The sequence below is a fragment of the Oryza sativa genome, chromosome 12 (assembly GCF_034140825.1).
Source record: "Oryza sativa Japonica Group chromosome 12, ASM3414082v1".
NCBI lineage: Eukaryota > Viridiplantae > Streptophyta > Magnoliopsida > Poales > Poaceae > Oryza > Oryza sativa.
Window position 1 is genome coordinate 256,977 of NC_089046.1, and position 15,228 is coordinate 272,204.

The window sequence follows — 15,228 nt, forward strand, 5'->3', positions numbered from 1 at the left end:
TGAAGCCACATTAGTCCAACTATTTTATGTTTTAGATTATTGATCAAAGGTGCAAAGTTTACATATACAGCATGTAGAGTCAAACCATCTAATTTCAAAGAAAGAGCACATTGCGCCTCATATTTAGCAAATTTGTCAGACAACTTTTACCACATAACTGCCGCTAGAGTATTCACAACCAATTTTGCCAATGGAAAACTTTGCTCCTGGAAGAATTAGTGGAACCTGTATACTCTAAAACTTGTCTGAATGATTGAGCCAAGAAGAAGAGGAAGAATTTTTGTCATTTTTAAATTTTTATTTTTTAATATTTACAGCAATATTATACCATCCAAAATATTTACAGAAGTAGCCCCTGCCGCCCAACTGGAGAGCGGCAAGGTGTGCGCATTTTGTACTGAGGTCCCTTGCCGCCCTCTGCAAGGGCTGCAAGGGGGCAAATGCAATTTTCGCCCTGCTAAAAATGTATTTTTCTAGTTTTTTTTCATCCTGTTCGTCCCTCATGTCACCCTGCCACCCTGGTCTACTTCTGTAAATATTTTCACTGGTATAACATTTCTGTAAATATTAAAAATTAAAAATGAAAAAAATCCGAAGAAGAATTAGTGGAAGGGCCATGACGTGTAGAAATATGTGGGAAACATAAGGCCCATTAGATCCAACAGTGAATACAAGTGTCAAGGAATAATAGCCCACACACACAAAGAGCTAAGAATTTTCAGCCTGTACACATGGATATGGACCTCAATGTAGGCCCAAGTTGATGAGGCCTTCTCAATTCTCAACGAGAAAGGCCCCAGGGATATATATGGCTCCTCAAGGAAAAGGTTCACTTTGCTCCTTTAAGTATAGTTGTGGATTTGATACGTCATATTTCTCAACCACAATACCTGCCATCACGATTTCTCCAACTATTAAAACCGTTTAAATGGTTGTATTAACGGTGGTTTTTACTGACGTGATGTTCATGTGACAGCCTAATCATCAAAGATATTAAAAAAAAACTTGGGACCACATATAAGTGGCAAGGGAGAAAAATGGAAGAAAAAAAAGTGGCCTTCGTGTTCTTGGCAGCAGCAGTAGACGCCGCCGCCACCGGCGATGTAGGAGGAAGCCAGAGGAGGGGTTTGACAGGCGGTCAACCTAGCAGCGCAGAACGAGAGTGTGCGCACACAGCGATGACGAGTTGAGTTGCAGACCAAGCTACACTGCCATGATAGGGCCAACTGTGAGCTATCCAGTCGCCGAGCTTATGCTCATGTTGCTGCTTCGTCGTCGCCTCCTCTCCCTTCTCTTGTCCATCTACTGATTGGTACCTTCTCTGCTTTTCTTTTCGTTCTTCGCTTAGCTGATTCATTCGTTCGTCTCTACTACATGGCGCCCTTCCCTAAACCCTGATTGATTCCATTTTTGCAGCTTCAGAACTAGTTGGGTTTGCTCCATCTCTGTCCTCTTTGGGATCCAACCGGTACAATACATGATTGATTAATAATTGATAATGTATTCACTTTGCGTTGATTCAGAATGGCTGCCCAGTTTGATCAACCGATCCCTGGATGCAATTATGCTCTCAAGTTTTAATCTTTTTGGAGAATTTTTAAAAGGAGAAAAGGCCCCAACCAATACGTAGACTAGAACATGAAGGATATTTTCTAATTACATATAGTTTTGAACCAACCAAAGCGACGGCGATCTTGCTCTTGAGCCGTCATGCTCCAAGATTCACGTGCCTAGATTAGGAAATGGATTTAATTTCATCCCTCGAGGGAACATCACCTCATTTTTTCCATGCCACTTAATAAAAGATTGAAAAACTTTAACAATATAGATTAATATGAAATATATCACTTCACAAACAGACAATGCCAAATTTGACTTCTACAAGATGCAAAAAAAAAACAAAGTAAACTGAAAATTCGCAGTTATATTTGTTATTTGTAGAAGTTGAATTTGAATTTGCATGTTTACATCGATATGTTGCATATTAATCTATCCTATCAATTTCTTTCATTTTGTATGACTGTTTAGATAACATGCGGGAAACGAGTGGTATCCTTTCGAGGGATGAAAATACTTTCCCATATTACAAAACCTCCCATAATGTGCCGCCTCCTGCCTCTGCCGCTTGCCCTTTTGTGCCGCCGACGAAGTGGAGTACCATCATTGCCACTGCGATGGCAATGGCAGATTCTAGAGCATGGACAACATCTTCATGTGACACAAGGTAAGAGACCTGCTCATCGTGATCGCCTACTTCTCTATCCCACTGACCCACTCGATGGGAGCTCGATTGGGGAGAGAGAGGGGAGAAAGAGGGAGAAGTGGCCACTAATCTCTGGTCTTATTTTTATTTTGTTTTTATTATCATTGTAATGCCATGTATACGTCACAAGACCAGGTCATACAACACGTAGGTGACATGTAAGTGTGAAAAACATTGTCTATATTGTCGAGGGAGTCGTTTAGAGCGGTTTTGGTAATTGGAGGAATCGTTATACCCAATATTATGGTTGAAGAATACAAATTAAATCTAACCTATATAATTAAATTGGTTTTTTTCCCGCTCCTGAATGCATAATGGTCAGCATATGTCTCCATCCAAAACTATTTCTCTCATTCTCTCCGACTTGAATATCTATCTATCTATTGTTTGTCTGTTTTGTTTTGGCTTATCAGATTTAAGGAATGATTTGCATCTTTACCTTGTTGAAAAATTATTGGCTAATCAATCATATGCACTCACTACTAAAAAAACATTTTTTAGCGACATTTGCCTTTTATTTTTCTAGGCAGGTATAACCCTCGAAGCCAAATGTCCGCCTACAAAAATGTAAACCGGGGTAAATTTTTTTCATCCGCCTGCAAAAATCAATTTTTTCAGACGAACCACTTAAGAGGTCCGCCTGTGAAAATACCTTTATTTTTGCAAGTGGACCTCTTAAGTAGACCGTCTGAAAAAATTGATTTTCGCAGGTGAAACCTTATGTGGTCCGCTTGCAAAAATCATGCCTCCACCAAAAAAAATATCTAAGTCACCGAGTCGTCCTTATCTTCAACTCAAAGTCAACCTTATCTTCGACTCAACCTCTCCCCACCACTCATTTCCCCTCTCCACACACACACTCTCTATCTCTCACGTGCGCGCAGGGCAACGACGGTGTTGGGAGTGACTCCGACGAGTGGCAGTGTTGGTGGCGGCTCCGAGGAGGAATGGTGTGGGCGGCGGCTCCACCGGCTCGCCTCCTCGCCGCTTCCCCTCCTCGCCCCCTCCGTCGCCGGGCATGACGAGCGACGACAAACAGCTCGCCGGCTACCCTCCTCGTCACCTCCTCCACCGGCCACAACACGCGACTACGACGGCTCGCCTCCTCGCCACCTTCGCCGCCGGCTTCCCTCCTCGCTGCCTCTGCCACCGGCCGCAACGCGCGATGCCGCCGGCTCGCCTTCTCGCCGCCCCTGCCACCGGACACGACGCACGACGACGACGGCTCGCATCCTCACCCCTTCCGCCGCCGGCTCCCCTCCTCGCCGACGTGACGACAACGACGAACGCGCCGACGCAACAACAACCGAGTCGAGGCGACGACGACGGCGCCGAGTCTACGACTGCCGCGACAACGATGACGACGACGTCTGTGGAGGCTGCGAATGGAGGAGGAGAGGCGGCGGCTTGGCTCCTCCCTCTCCTATGTGGGGTGGCGGACAGAGGAGAGCCGTCAGCCGGAGGGGGAGGCCGGCGGCGGCGCCCGTGGGTAGGGGTGGTGGATTTTTTTCATTTGCTGAGATGATTTTCGCAGGCGAGCGATAGTATACCGGCAGTCCTTCCCCCGCCTGCAAAAATTGTTTTGGGCCATCTGGAAAAACGATTTTTCTAGTAGTGACAATGAATAATCCAATCAATTGCCTAAAAAATCCAATCATCAAGTAATTAAGCTTGCAAGTAAAAAGTACATGAATCGGGGTTGCATCCTGAAAGAAAAAGGAATCGATGATTTAGTTGTCCGCTCCAGCCGGTAGGAGTAGTGTAGTACGAAGAAAAGATGAAATAATAAAGCAGAAGCTGCATTCTGCGAGAAAACGGGACAGCGAGATGTCATCCACAAAAAAGCTTTGCTAACTGCCATCTTCTCTTAATTAGCAGAGTGGAATAATGTTGATTAGTTTAAGCTTGAGCCTCAGATGGACATCGACATCTCATATTCTCATGCTTTAATATGTGGTAATGGCATTGGTGGTAGTCATGAAGCTAGAACACTCTTGCATTGTGTGGTTTTTTTTATGAATATATAATAAAATACGTACATTGAAAACTATGTCAAAGTCTTAGACCACGAGTAAAAAAGAATCCAGGGAGCAGGAGGTTCAGATGGTTTGATTTGCTAAATATATGTAGTAGTACTTCGTTGACAATAATACTCGATCGTATAAAGGGTTAAAAGGCTATTTTGGAGAACTGAGACTTACTATATACTCCATCCGTTTCACAATATAAGTCATTCTAGTATTTCCTATATTCATATTGATACTAATGAATCTAGATATATATATCTATTTAGAATGACTTACATTATGAAACGGAGGAAGTATATACAGCTAGCACTGCATCATGGGCTCATGGCAATAAAAGAGCTCGATCACATCGACCAAGATACAAAATACACGAAAATCTCATACACTGGAATGGTTATCTGGATAACAAACTTGCATGAGTTCGATCGATCTGGCCAGGGTCCAATGATCCCATCGCATTCGCTAGCTAGCTAGCTAAGCCCATGTTTATATGAAATCCATTTTAAGAAGAAGGCAGCAACTACCAGCTGAAACGGTAGTTAATCACCAAACATGCGTATCTACATCATGCATGATGCTACTATGTTAGCGAAGAATTTAATATTATTATTATTGGTAGGAAGTAGTACGAAGGAAGAAATGGAAGCTAGGGAGGGCTCCACAGAGACACAGGTGGTGGATGTGGTTGCAAACAGAAACAGAAAGTGTCGCGCACTGCCATGGTTGATGGAACTCTTGATAACTTCATTCTTTAACCATATAGTATAAGCTACTCCCCCTCCAAAATATAAGCATTTTTAGCTATGAATCTAGATAACTGTGTGTTCAGATTCACAGCTAAAACTTGTTATATTTTGAAACGGAGGTAGTAATATATCTTCTTTTCAATTTACACTGGAATGTTATATAAATGGTCCCTTCATAACTTCACATAAAAACTATCGTGGGCTCGTCGACTCTATGTATCTGTTATGGAGACCCACATCGTTTAGAGCTTTTTATTTGAAAAATGCAGAATTTTGTTTTTTACCGAATTCAGTTCGATTACTTAAAGAATGCTTTAAAAATCCTATTTTACAAAGGCTCTATGAGTTTCTAAAATCTATTTATTTGTACGTGACTCTACCATACCTACTATACTGAGATAGTCCACAAAACTAGTAATCCAACGGTTCTCGAGGAAGACAATAGCGGGGAACTAGTTTTCAATCGGTGCCAACGGTGGCTGCGGCGTTACCTCTCCACATAATCCCACTCCTGACGGGGCAAGAAACGATCGGGTTGGCACAACAAGGCTGGAGAGCGACGACGAGTAGGCGAGGCGAGAGGATGAGGAAGGCATCAGCGGACTGACAACATCTCCTCCCTTTGGATCTGAATCTGGATTGGTGGCATCTCCTCTCTTTGGATCTAGATCGGCGGCTGTTGATGAAAAAAATCGAACACACCGGCCTAGGAGATCTGCTTAGCTCCTGTGCAGGTCCAAAAGTTGTTGAGATGAGGGCGTGCCAGTCAGTTTGATCCTGCAACTGACAAGATATGCAAATAGTAGATCAAACAGCCGATCGGCTAACAAACCGATGGAGTAGTTCCAGCCGATAGTGATAATAGCCGATGCCGATACCAGCCGATAGCGATAGCGTTTAAGCAATCGGCTATATGTCCAATGTAGATAATAATATAAAGGCAATCGGCTGATGATGATGTAATAAAATAACAATATAATCCAGTATAAACCAATCGGCAAATAATGATATGATAAATAAGTATCGATCCGAAAGTTAAAGCACACATCGGCTGGAGGTCCGATGTCATGAAATGCACAAGATTAGATTAAACAGTGAAACCTTTGTTGTCATCGGCTAAATTCAACTTATATGTATATGCAATCCTTATGAGCCGATGCAACGTCCAGATAATTTACTGGCTGAAACCCCGATGAACCCTTATTGGCAGTCAAAAAGCAGGCTAGAGATTATGGTTCTAAGCACGACTTAGTAGATCAAACTTAACTGATGCAGCACTAAGTATGAAAAGAAACACAATATCTAGACAATCAAGCCGATGACTGATTTTCAGGGTGGTAGATGCCTAAGCTAATCTAATCTAACAACGCGATTTAGCCGATACCGGTAGAAACCCTAAAGCGAGAAGCAACCGATAGAGCTAAATTGATATGCTAAGACTAGATTAACAGAGACATATGATAAATAGGTAGGCAAATATATCATCCAAACCAGAGCAATCCAAGAGGTCGAATGTACTGATGCAGCCTTGAACGACGCCGACGTAGACGATACAATTGCCTGGGCCGACGGAACATTGGACTTACCCCTTCGCCAGAGATCGAACATCGATGCAGCCCCGCGTCAGGTAGGGATGAAAACGGAGCGGATACGGACGGATAATGCTCATACCATATTCGTTTTCATATTTTTTGCCGGATACGGAAACAAATACGGATAGCTCGAATACGGAAACAAATACGGACTATCTCGAATACGAATAAGAATCGAATATGATCGGACACGAATACGGAAACAAATTTTTCTTGGAACACGAAAACCAATTCAACTTCTAATAGAAACAAATATCAACATATATAATTAGCTCATTTTATATAAAATGTAGTATAATTTATAAATATTTTTAAAATTTTAAATAATATTAATAATGTGGACTAGTGTTAAGAGATGAACTACTATTAAAATCTAAAAAGGTATATTGAAGGTCATAGAGTTATAAAGAAATGGGGTATGTCTTGTGGCTTCTGCGGATATCCGAATTATTATTCGTATCCGACGGAAACCCTGATACCATATTCGTATTCGTATCGAGAGAAAATACCGTATTCGTATCCGTATCCGAACTATCCGATCCGAAAGGTATCCGTATTCGTTTTTATCCGGAGCGGACGGAAACTATCCGCTCCGTTTTCATCCCTAGCGTCAGGTGCCAAGTCCCGCCGGACGATAAAATAAAGTAGAAAAGATAAAAGGTGGCGATGCGCCGAATTGTATTAATCGTGAAGATAGATTACATAGACCCCGGGTGTACATATTTGTACCCATGGGTTGATACAAGTTCTTGTCCGACAAGAAATAAACTTTCCTAAAGATAAAAGGCAAGATAAAGTCTTTATAGGACACTAAACACACTTTCCTAAAGATAAAAGGAAACTAACGAACTATTCCTAATTAATAGATAACTTGCCATGCCGCATTCTCTTTGAACTCGGTCTCTTCTGGATAAGCTTTCTTTAGTATATCAATTTCCTTAACTGAATATAGCAAGAATCCGACAACTGACGACTTGACAATTCTCATCGGCTAATCTCAGGACTTCAAAGCCAATGCTGACTCTAAGCCAATAACTATTCCGGGCTTACCAAATTTCACTGTTAACAGCGGCATGCACGATTTAGATCTGGAGCAGTGGCGAGGTGGCTCGAGCACCGACATAGTGACACATGTGAGAGTCACACATCTTCTTGGAGGTGATGTTCTGACACCCTCTCGGCCTCTTCCTCATTAGTGCTTGGTAGTGAACTCTTCGGATGAAATTCTTTGTTCTGGATGCCAGGAATTGCACCAATGGCATTCTAGATGTTGCAACCTTCTCAAGGATATTGCATTGGAAGTATCCTATTGGTGTCGCGTCTCGTGCCAGCATCCCCGTAGGTTGGGTTTGGTGGCTATGGCGATGGCATGATCTATATGAATGACTGACTTATAGCTTAGTTGCTCTTAGTATTTTCCGTGTTGGTTCAACGTTAGTTATCGACTGTGATGATAGCGAAATATGACTGACAAGGAAACAAATACAGAACAAATGAGTGTGGCGGTTGCCATTTTCTGTTGAACTCTATAAGAGAGTCAGGGAGACCTTTTGGAAAACTACAGAATGAACAACCACATTATCTCTATAATTGTCATCTTGTGGTCCAATCAATCCATGTATTTTCTTCAATATTTTACAATCTTCAGTGTTTGCACTTGAATTCATCCCATAGTTATATTTTTTTCCTTATACATTCCCTTTTTAATCATTGTTTCAAATAGTTGTTCTTTACCACCTCTTCCTAACTTTCACTTGCTTGTTTTTCATGTCCACACTTCCCAACTCATTAAATAGTTTGTTTTTTGAAAGAAAATGCATATGAAAGTTTTTTTAATAAATATATTGATTTATTTTTAAGTTTATTTTAACTAATAATTAATTAATTATACAGTAATCCCTCCATCCCATTTTGATCACTCTCTAAAATTGCTGAGGTATTCCCAAATTGATTGTCATCTAACTGGTGTCTATCCATTTACATGTGTAAGAGTAAATGTGTTGCGTTTCTATCCGTTTATGTGTGTAGGAGTAAATGCTATAGTTACATATCCGTTTGTTTATTTGTGCATGAGTAAATTGTATTATTGCATCCTCACGTGCATGTCTAACATAATATTTTGATCGATAAGGTTTAATTTAAGAAAGAATGATGTTTTTTTTCTTGATCACGATAACACTTATGAATATGATGATGAAGAGGTGTGTAAAACATAGTTGAAGATGTGGAAATGGGTGGTTGTCTCTCCCTCTCCTCCTTTCTTCTCCAAGTCAACAGTTCCTACGCTACCAAACCCGATCGGACGCGGACACTGACAGAGCCGACGCCGACGGACACCAAACTTCCCTTCAAATCAAGGGTTATAGGAGCACACCACGCGGGTGAGCCTCAGGAAAGGAAGGGGGCGAGTCCGGCCGCCGTCGCCATGTCCAAGCCACAGCAGCAGTCGCCCCCTTCCACCACCACCACCTCACCTCCTCCACCACCGCCCTCCACTCCGCCCCCCGCCTCCTCCTCCCGCTCCCTCCTCTCCGCGCTGCGCCGCTCCCCGGTCACCACCCTCGTCGCCGCCTTCTTCCTCCTCGCCCTCTTCATGTACGGCGAGGACGTCCGCACCCTCGCCGAGCTCTCCATCGACGACTACCTCTACCCCGACGCCGATTTCTACAACGTCTCCGCCCTTCCCCCTCTCCTCCTCCCCCCGCCCACCTGCGACCTCTCCCGCGGCCGATGGGTATTCGACAACACCTCCCTCCCGGCCTACAGGGAGAAGGAATGCACCTTCCTCACCAAGCAGGTCTCCTGCCTCGCCAATGGCCGCCCCGACGACCTATGGCAGTACTGGCGCTGGCAACCCAACAACTGCTCGCTCCCCACGTACTTCCCATTCCTTCTAGTTCTAGATCTGCCATTTCATTTCTTCCAGATGGATCGATTTGAGTTGATTCGATTGCAGGTTCGACGCGCGGCGGTTCATGGAGAAGATGCGGGGGAAGAGGATGATGTTCGTGGGGGACTCGCTGAATCGGAACCAGTGGGAGTCGCTGGTGTGCCTGGTGCAGCCCATCCTATCCAAGGGCAGGAAGAAGATCGTCAAGCGCGGTTCCTTCAACATCTTCTACGCCAAGGAGTATCGCGCCACCCTCGAGTTCTACTGGGCTCCATTCCTCGTCGAGTCCAACTCCGACAACCCCAATTTCCACCACATCGACCAGCGCATCATCAGCCCTGAGCGGATCGAGAGCCATGCCAACAACTGGAAGGACGTTGATTACCTCATCTTCAACACCTACATCTGGTGGATGAACAACGAAGACATCAAAGTCAGGTCTGTACCCACCAACTTTGATGTTACTACTTCATTTAACCAATTTTTAGTTTAGCTGGGATTTCTAGTGTGTTTAAAATTTCTTTCATTTTTTTTTTATTTTTGCAGGAGGCCAAATTCAACTTCTTGGTCAGATCACGACGAGGTGCCAAGGATCGAGACCTATGGCCGTGTGTTCAAGACTTGGTCGACCTGGCTGGAACAGAATGTTGATCCTGCCAGGACTTCGGTGTTCTTCATGACAATTTCTCCTCTTCACAACAGGTGATCATAAAACTTGCATTTCTGATTTCTCTATCTCTTACCTCCTCTCTACTTCCTCTCTAGTTCAAGCAATGGCGGTTCGTTACGAACATCAATTAGTTCCTCCAGGGCAGGGCCTAGGAAAACTTAATTTGGTAACCTTGAAATCTTTAATGTTGTGGACCACTGTCGGTTTGCAATAGGACACCCTACCTATCCCTGATAAAGTGGTTTGTTACTCCTAATTACGTTCTGTACAAGCAAGCTTCCTCTTGTTCCAGTCTGCAGAGCACAGCCACTATGTCATTGTCCACCAGAAAATGAGGTCAGTTGGACCCGTTTGTTAGGTTTGCACGTGATAAACTAGGAACAAATTTGCCTGACTTTCTGGGGTTTTAGAGTCTTTCAAATTCCATAGTTCACTAGTTGGTCTTGGAATAATTCCACACTAGTTCACTAGTAGGTCTTGGAATAATCACTCCTGTATCCGTATATGCATCAGAATGACAGAAAGTATGGTGCTATGCACAAACTAGTTACTTCGGAACATACCAATGTCTGAAATCAGAAGGCGTGGTGCTATGAACTTACTGGATTAACGCACCTCATTCCTCACCTTTTATATATATTATTTCCAAATATTTAAGAACAAGTGAACCAATTTTAAGTACTTTAGTTTGGAACCACTAGTATTATTTCTTGTTTTGTGTGATTCTCAAAGGCTCTTTGTTCTTTTCTGGTTTGTTGCTTGTGAAGCACAAGGTGCCACACCATTCCATCACACTATGCACGCACCCATGTGAAAACAACCCTCCTTTTGTTGTTGTACCAGATGGTCCACCAAGAAATTTGTTGGGTTCTTATATTGTATATAGACACACATATATATAGACTGGGAGTGCACCCTTGGTGATTCTTTTAGTGAGTTTTCATGGTTTCTTCAAACAAAAATGCTTCTGTGCTTGTGGGTGTGGGCAAGCAATTTAAATTTCAAATGGAACATTTGGGATAGGCACAGTATAGCCTACAAGATTTTGCATGCTTTAGTGATTCTGGCCCATTTTGACAAGACAATTTTCAGCAAACATAAAACGACGTAATGTTCGAAATGTTGTACCTCAAGGAAACTGTTCACCAATCTCAGAGAAACTGCAATGATGTGGATAACTACCATACCCACATACACAAATCTCACTATTAAAAAATATTGATATTGGCTTTGCCTGAAAGAAGAGTTTCTACTGTTAAGAATAATGATCTGCAAAACTAAATGCAGTGTAAAAATAGGCTTAATATGCTTCTTAAATAAGTCTTTGTTTGATACTCCCTCTGTTTCATATTATAAGTTGCTTTGACTTCTTTTCTAGTCAAACTTTTTTAAGTTTAATCAAGTTTATAGAAAAATGTAGCAACATCTTTAATACAAAATAAACATATTATCAAAATATATTTAATGTTTCATTTAATAAAACTAATTTGGTGTTGTAAATTTTGCTAAATTTTTCTACAATTTGGTCAAACTTAAAGAAGTTTGACTAAGAAAAAATCAAAATGACCTATAATATGAAACGGATGGAGTACATGTATTGGGTAGCCATTTTTGGAAAGTTGAATTTGCAATCTTTTGAGTTAGGTTGGTAGTTGGTAGATGGCAAAAAATTTGGGGGAGTGTTACTTCCAACAAAACTCTGATGCTTTTGCTAGGAGAATTTACATAGAAAGATTAGTCTATGTCGATGTCACCTAGACCAGCCAGAAAAAAGAAGCTGTGGTAGTAGATTCTATATAAACAGTAACATGAAACTCTCATGTATGCTCTTTGATGTCAAAATCTGATGTTTGCAGTAGTAAGATCGGTATAGGTGGCCGTTGGTTCAACACTGATGCTGTCATCACCTTTTGCCAATTTAATATAGACGAGCCCTGCAGTGAGCTTCATAGTCGCACTCTGTTCAGATCCATTGCTAAGACATTTTAAAACCACCTTACTGTTGAAGTTAGTGCTACTGGAAGTCTGGAACTGTGGAATATACTAAAATATAGGCATCGTGTGAGGTGGTTGTGAGCCTTGTGCGTCATGACCTGTGCAAAGCAAAGTACTATGTGTACTACTAGTATACTTTGTGAAGTTAGTGTCGGTGTCAAATAATAGTAATATTTCATCTTCATCTGACATCTTGACCCCAATCCTTTCAACCATGAGACAAAGCATACATCATTTGGTGCTTTAGGCTTTGATTTTATTCCACATCATTTGTACAGATATTGATTTGCAAATGATTTGAGCACAGTTGCTTATAAATCAAGTCGCTTTCTTGACATGTTGGGACATTTACATTCTGATGCACTCATGTACCGGTTGAAATTAAGGATAGAATTTAAATCAATCGTGTGTTTGTGTCAGCAAAAGACCTGCTACTGTTTGTTGTTGTATTGAACTAATGATATCTGCTCTTGAATTAACATTATGGTACATGCATTTCTAATTTATTTACATCGCTGAAGCATTTTTTCCCCTCTTGTGATGCTATCTTAAAAACAGCCCAGCACAATGGGGGAACCCGAACGGGATCAAATGCGTAAAGGAGACACTTCCAGTCCTCAACTACACCAAGCCACTGGATCTCAACCATGACATGCGGATGTACGACCTGGTAGCAAAAGTTGCTAAAAACATGAAGAATGTTCCAGTGTCGTTGATCGACATCACAAGGATGTCAGATTACAGGAAGGATGCCCACACATCATTGTATTCCATCCGTCAGGGTAAACTGTTGACACCGGAGCAGAAGGCTGACCCACAGAAGTACGCTGACTGCATCCATTGGTGCCTTCCTGGGGTACCAGACGTCTGGAACCAGATACTCTACACCAGGATCCTCTCCAAATCCTCCCCTCCATCCACACATCCCTCTCTCCCTCCACAATGACAAGCAGGGAGCATGATTTTTTTTTGCCCCATCGTATACTATATAGGAAATGTATCATTACTATTCAATTTTTTTGGTAGTTTGGTGAAGAAAATCAAGCTAGAGAGAGAAAGGATGGAGTGGGCTGTTTACTGGTGGCATGTAAAATCGTTCAATTGAATTGTAAATTAGTTTTGAGCTAACCAATTGAGCAAACAGCACTGTTGTAGACACTCGGTACTCTGGACTGTGAAATCAGCTGGCAATACATATATACAGGGGGGCACAGTGATTAATCTGAGATCAATTTGTTAGTATTATGTGTTGATGGCGTGATGCTTTTGTCTGAGAAGAGCAGTCGGTGTGAGATTGGCCCAGATGGCCTTCCTTTTGTGTTTGGGCCGTATGTGTGCATACGCCACCTTAACTTCCATTTATTCACTCATCGAAATAATTAATTTCACGTCGATCCTACTCCTGAGAAAAATATAGCTCCTTGAGAAATCTTTTATGTATTCTGAAGTTCATGATAAATCTTGTCTCAGAAATTACCCATTTCAGTTAACCGAAGAAATCACCTACAACGAGACGATAAATCTTTGTCTTGGAATCAGCTAACTCCTAACTTATCAGTTGCCATTAGCGACCTTAGCAAGGTAATGTATTTTTAACCCGGAGAGTTTAACTAACTCACAAGAAAAAAAAAACAGTCAACCTCAAAACAAGTCTCTGTATAATCCAAACTATTTCTCCTAATGCATTTTCGTTGCTCTATAAGCAACAACTCGCAGCAGCCTGCCTGCATCTCTTTCCAGATCATACCTACGTTCACATGGGCTTAACAGCTCAGCTTCACCTTATGCGGCTGAGATTTGCTCTAATAAGTGTTATCAGATCTAAGTGAAGTAGCAGTAGTAGTGCTAAACCAAGAAGATGAGGCCAACTCCCATGTTGTACGAATACTTACCGCTAGCATGTATCTTTGCAGTGGAGCACCCTTAAATGTTGGTATTTGCAAATTGCCCTCTAATGGTAGTTGGCTAGTTGAAGAGCATAGCAGCGTCGTGCTCTTTTTTTAAGGCATATAATCACTTACAAGCCGAAAAGTCTAAGCCTAAATACATAAGCGTTTTTTTCGTTTGGCTTTTTAAAAACTATAAGTCACTTTACACTAACACTATTAAGTCAAAAGCTATGTCCGGAAAGTTTTTTTTGGCTTATATGAGATAGAGATATAACTCTACCACTAAACTAAGGATTTCAAATCTATTTGCTTATAAATTATATAAACTAAAAAAACTGACTTAAAAGTCTAAACCTAAACAATGAGACCCTTATACATATGCTTATAAGCCAAAATTTAGTTTATTTTACATCATTTGCTTTTAATCGTTAAATTTATGCATATAAAAGTTTTACTCTCTTATTTTTTGCTTGCTAATAAGCCATACGGATAAGAAAGCATTGGTGAAACTATGAGCCGCTAGGTGTTATTAGGCACAAATCATTTTGAAACAACCTTTTTTCTATGTTCTTTTATTCTTAACGGATTTATAGATAAATATGCATGATTTTCGAACCCTTAGACAATGTGACTTTGAAAAAAACTTTCTATATATGAATTTTTTAGAAAACCATTTAAACACTATTTTTAACTTTATAATATTTAATTTGTTTGTTTGTAAAATTTATAATTACCACAAATCATCCATCCAATCAGCCATTTAGCACAAAAGAAATCTAGCTTGGACAATATTTAGTTGGCTACATCAATAGTGACGGGGCAACTCTAAATATTATTGATGGTAGTATATCACCCCTTAAATAAATTAAACAATCTAGCTTGGACAACATTTAGTTAACTATATCAAGAGGCACCAGAACTTTTGACCCTTTGACCATGAGTTTCATATTATAATAACTTTAGATGAGAAAGTTAAGGACCTGTTTAGTTCCCAAACAAAATTTCTCACGTTGTCACTTCAAATGTTTGGACACATGTATGGAGTATTAAATGTAGAGAAAAACCAATTACACAGTTCACCAGGAATTTGCGAGACAAATCTTTAAAGCCTAATTGCGCCATGATTGACAATACGGTGCTACAGTAAACATTTGCT

The 15,228-nt window shown here is 41.2% G+C and overlaps 1 protein-coding gene across 1 annotated transcript; it reads left to right on the top strand.

The window, feature by feature from the left end:
- The first annotated feature begins 9,005 nt into the window (after positions 1-9,005).
- On the top strand, positions 9,006-13,409 carry LOC4351254 (xylan O-acetyltransferase 3-like). The gene is made up of 4 exons (XM_015765136.3): positions 9,006-9,505; positions 9,585-9,956; positions 10,065-10,220; positions 12,742-13,409. The coding sequence occupies exons 1-4, from the start codon at positions 9,054-9,056 to the stop codon at positions 13,127-13,129; spliced, it is 1,368 nt and encodes a 455-aa protein (XP_015620622.1). The 5' UTR covers positions 9,006-9,053; the 3' UTR covers positions 13,130-13,409.
- The last annotated feature ends 1,819 nt before the right edge of the window (positions 13,410-15,228 follow it).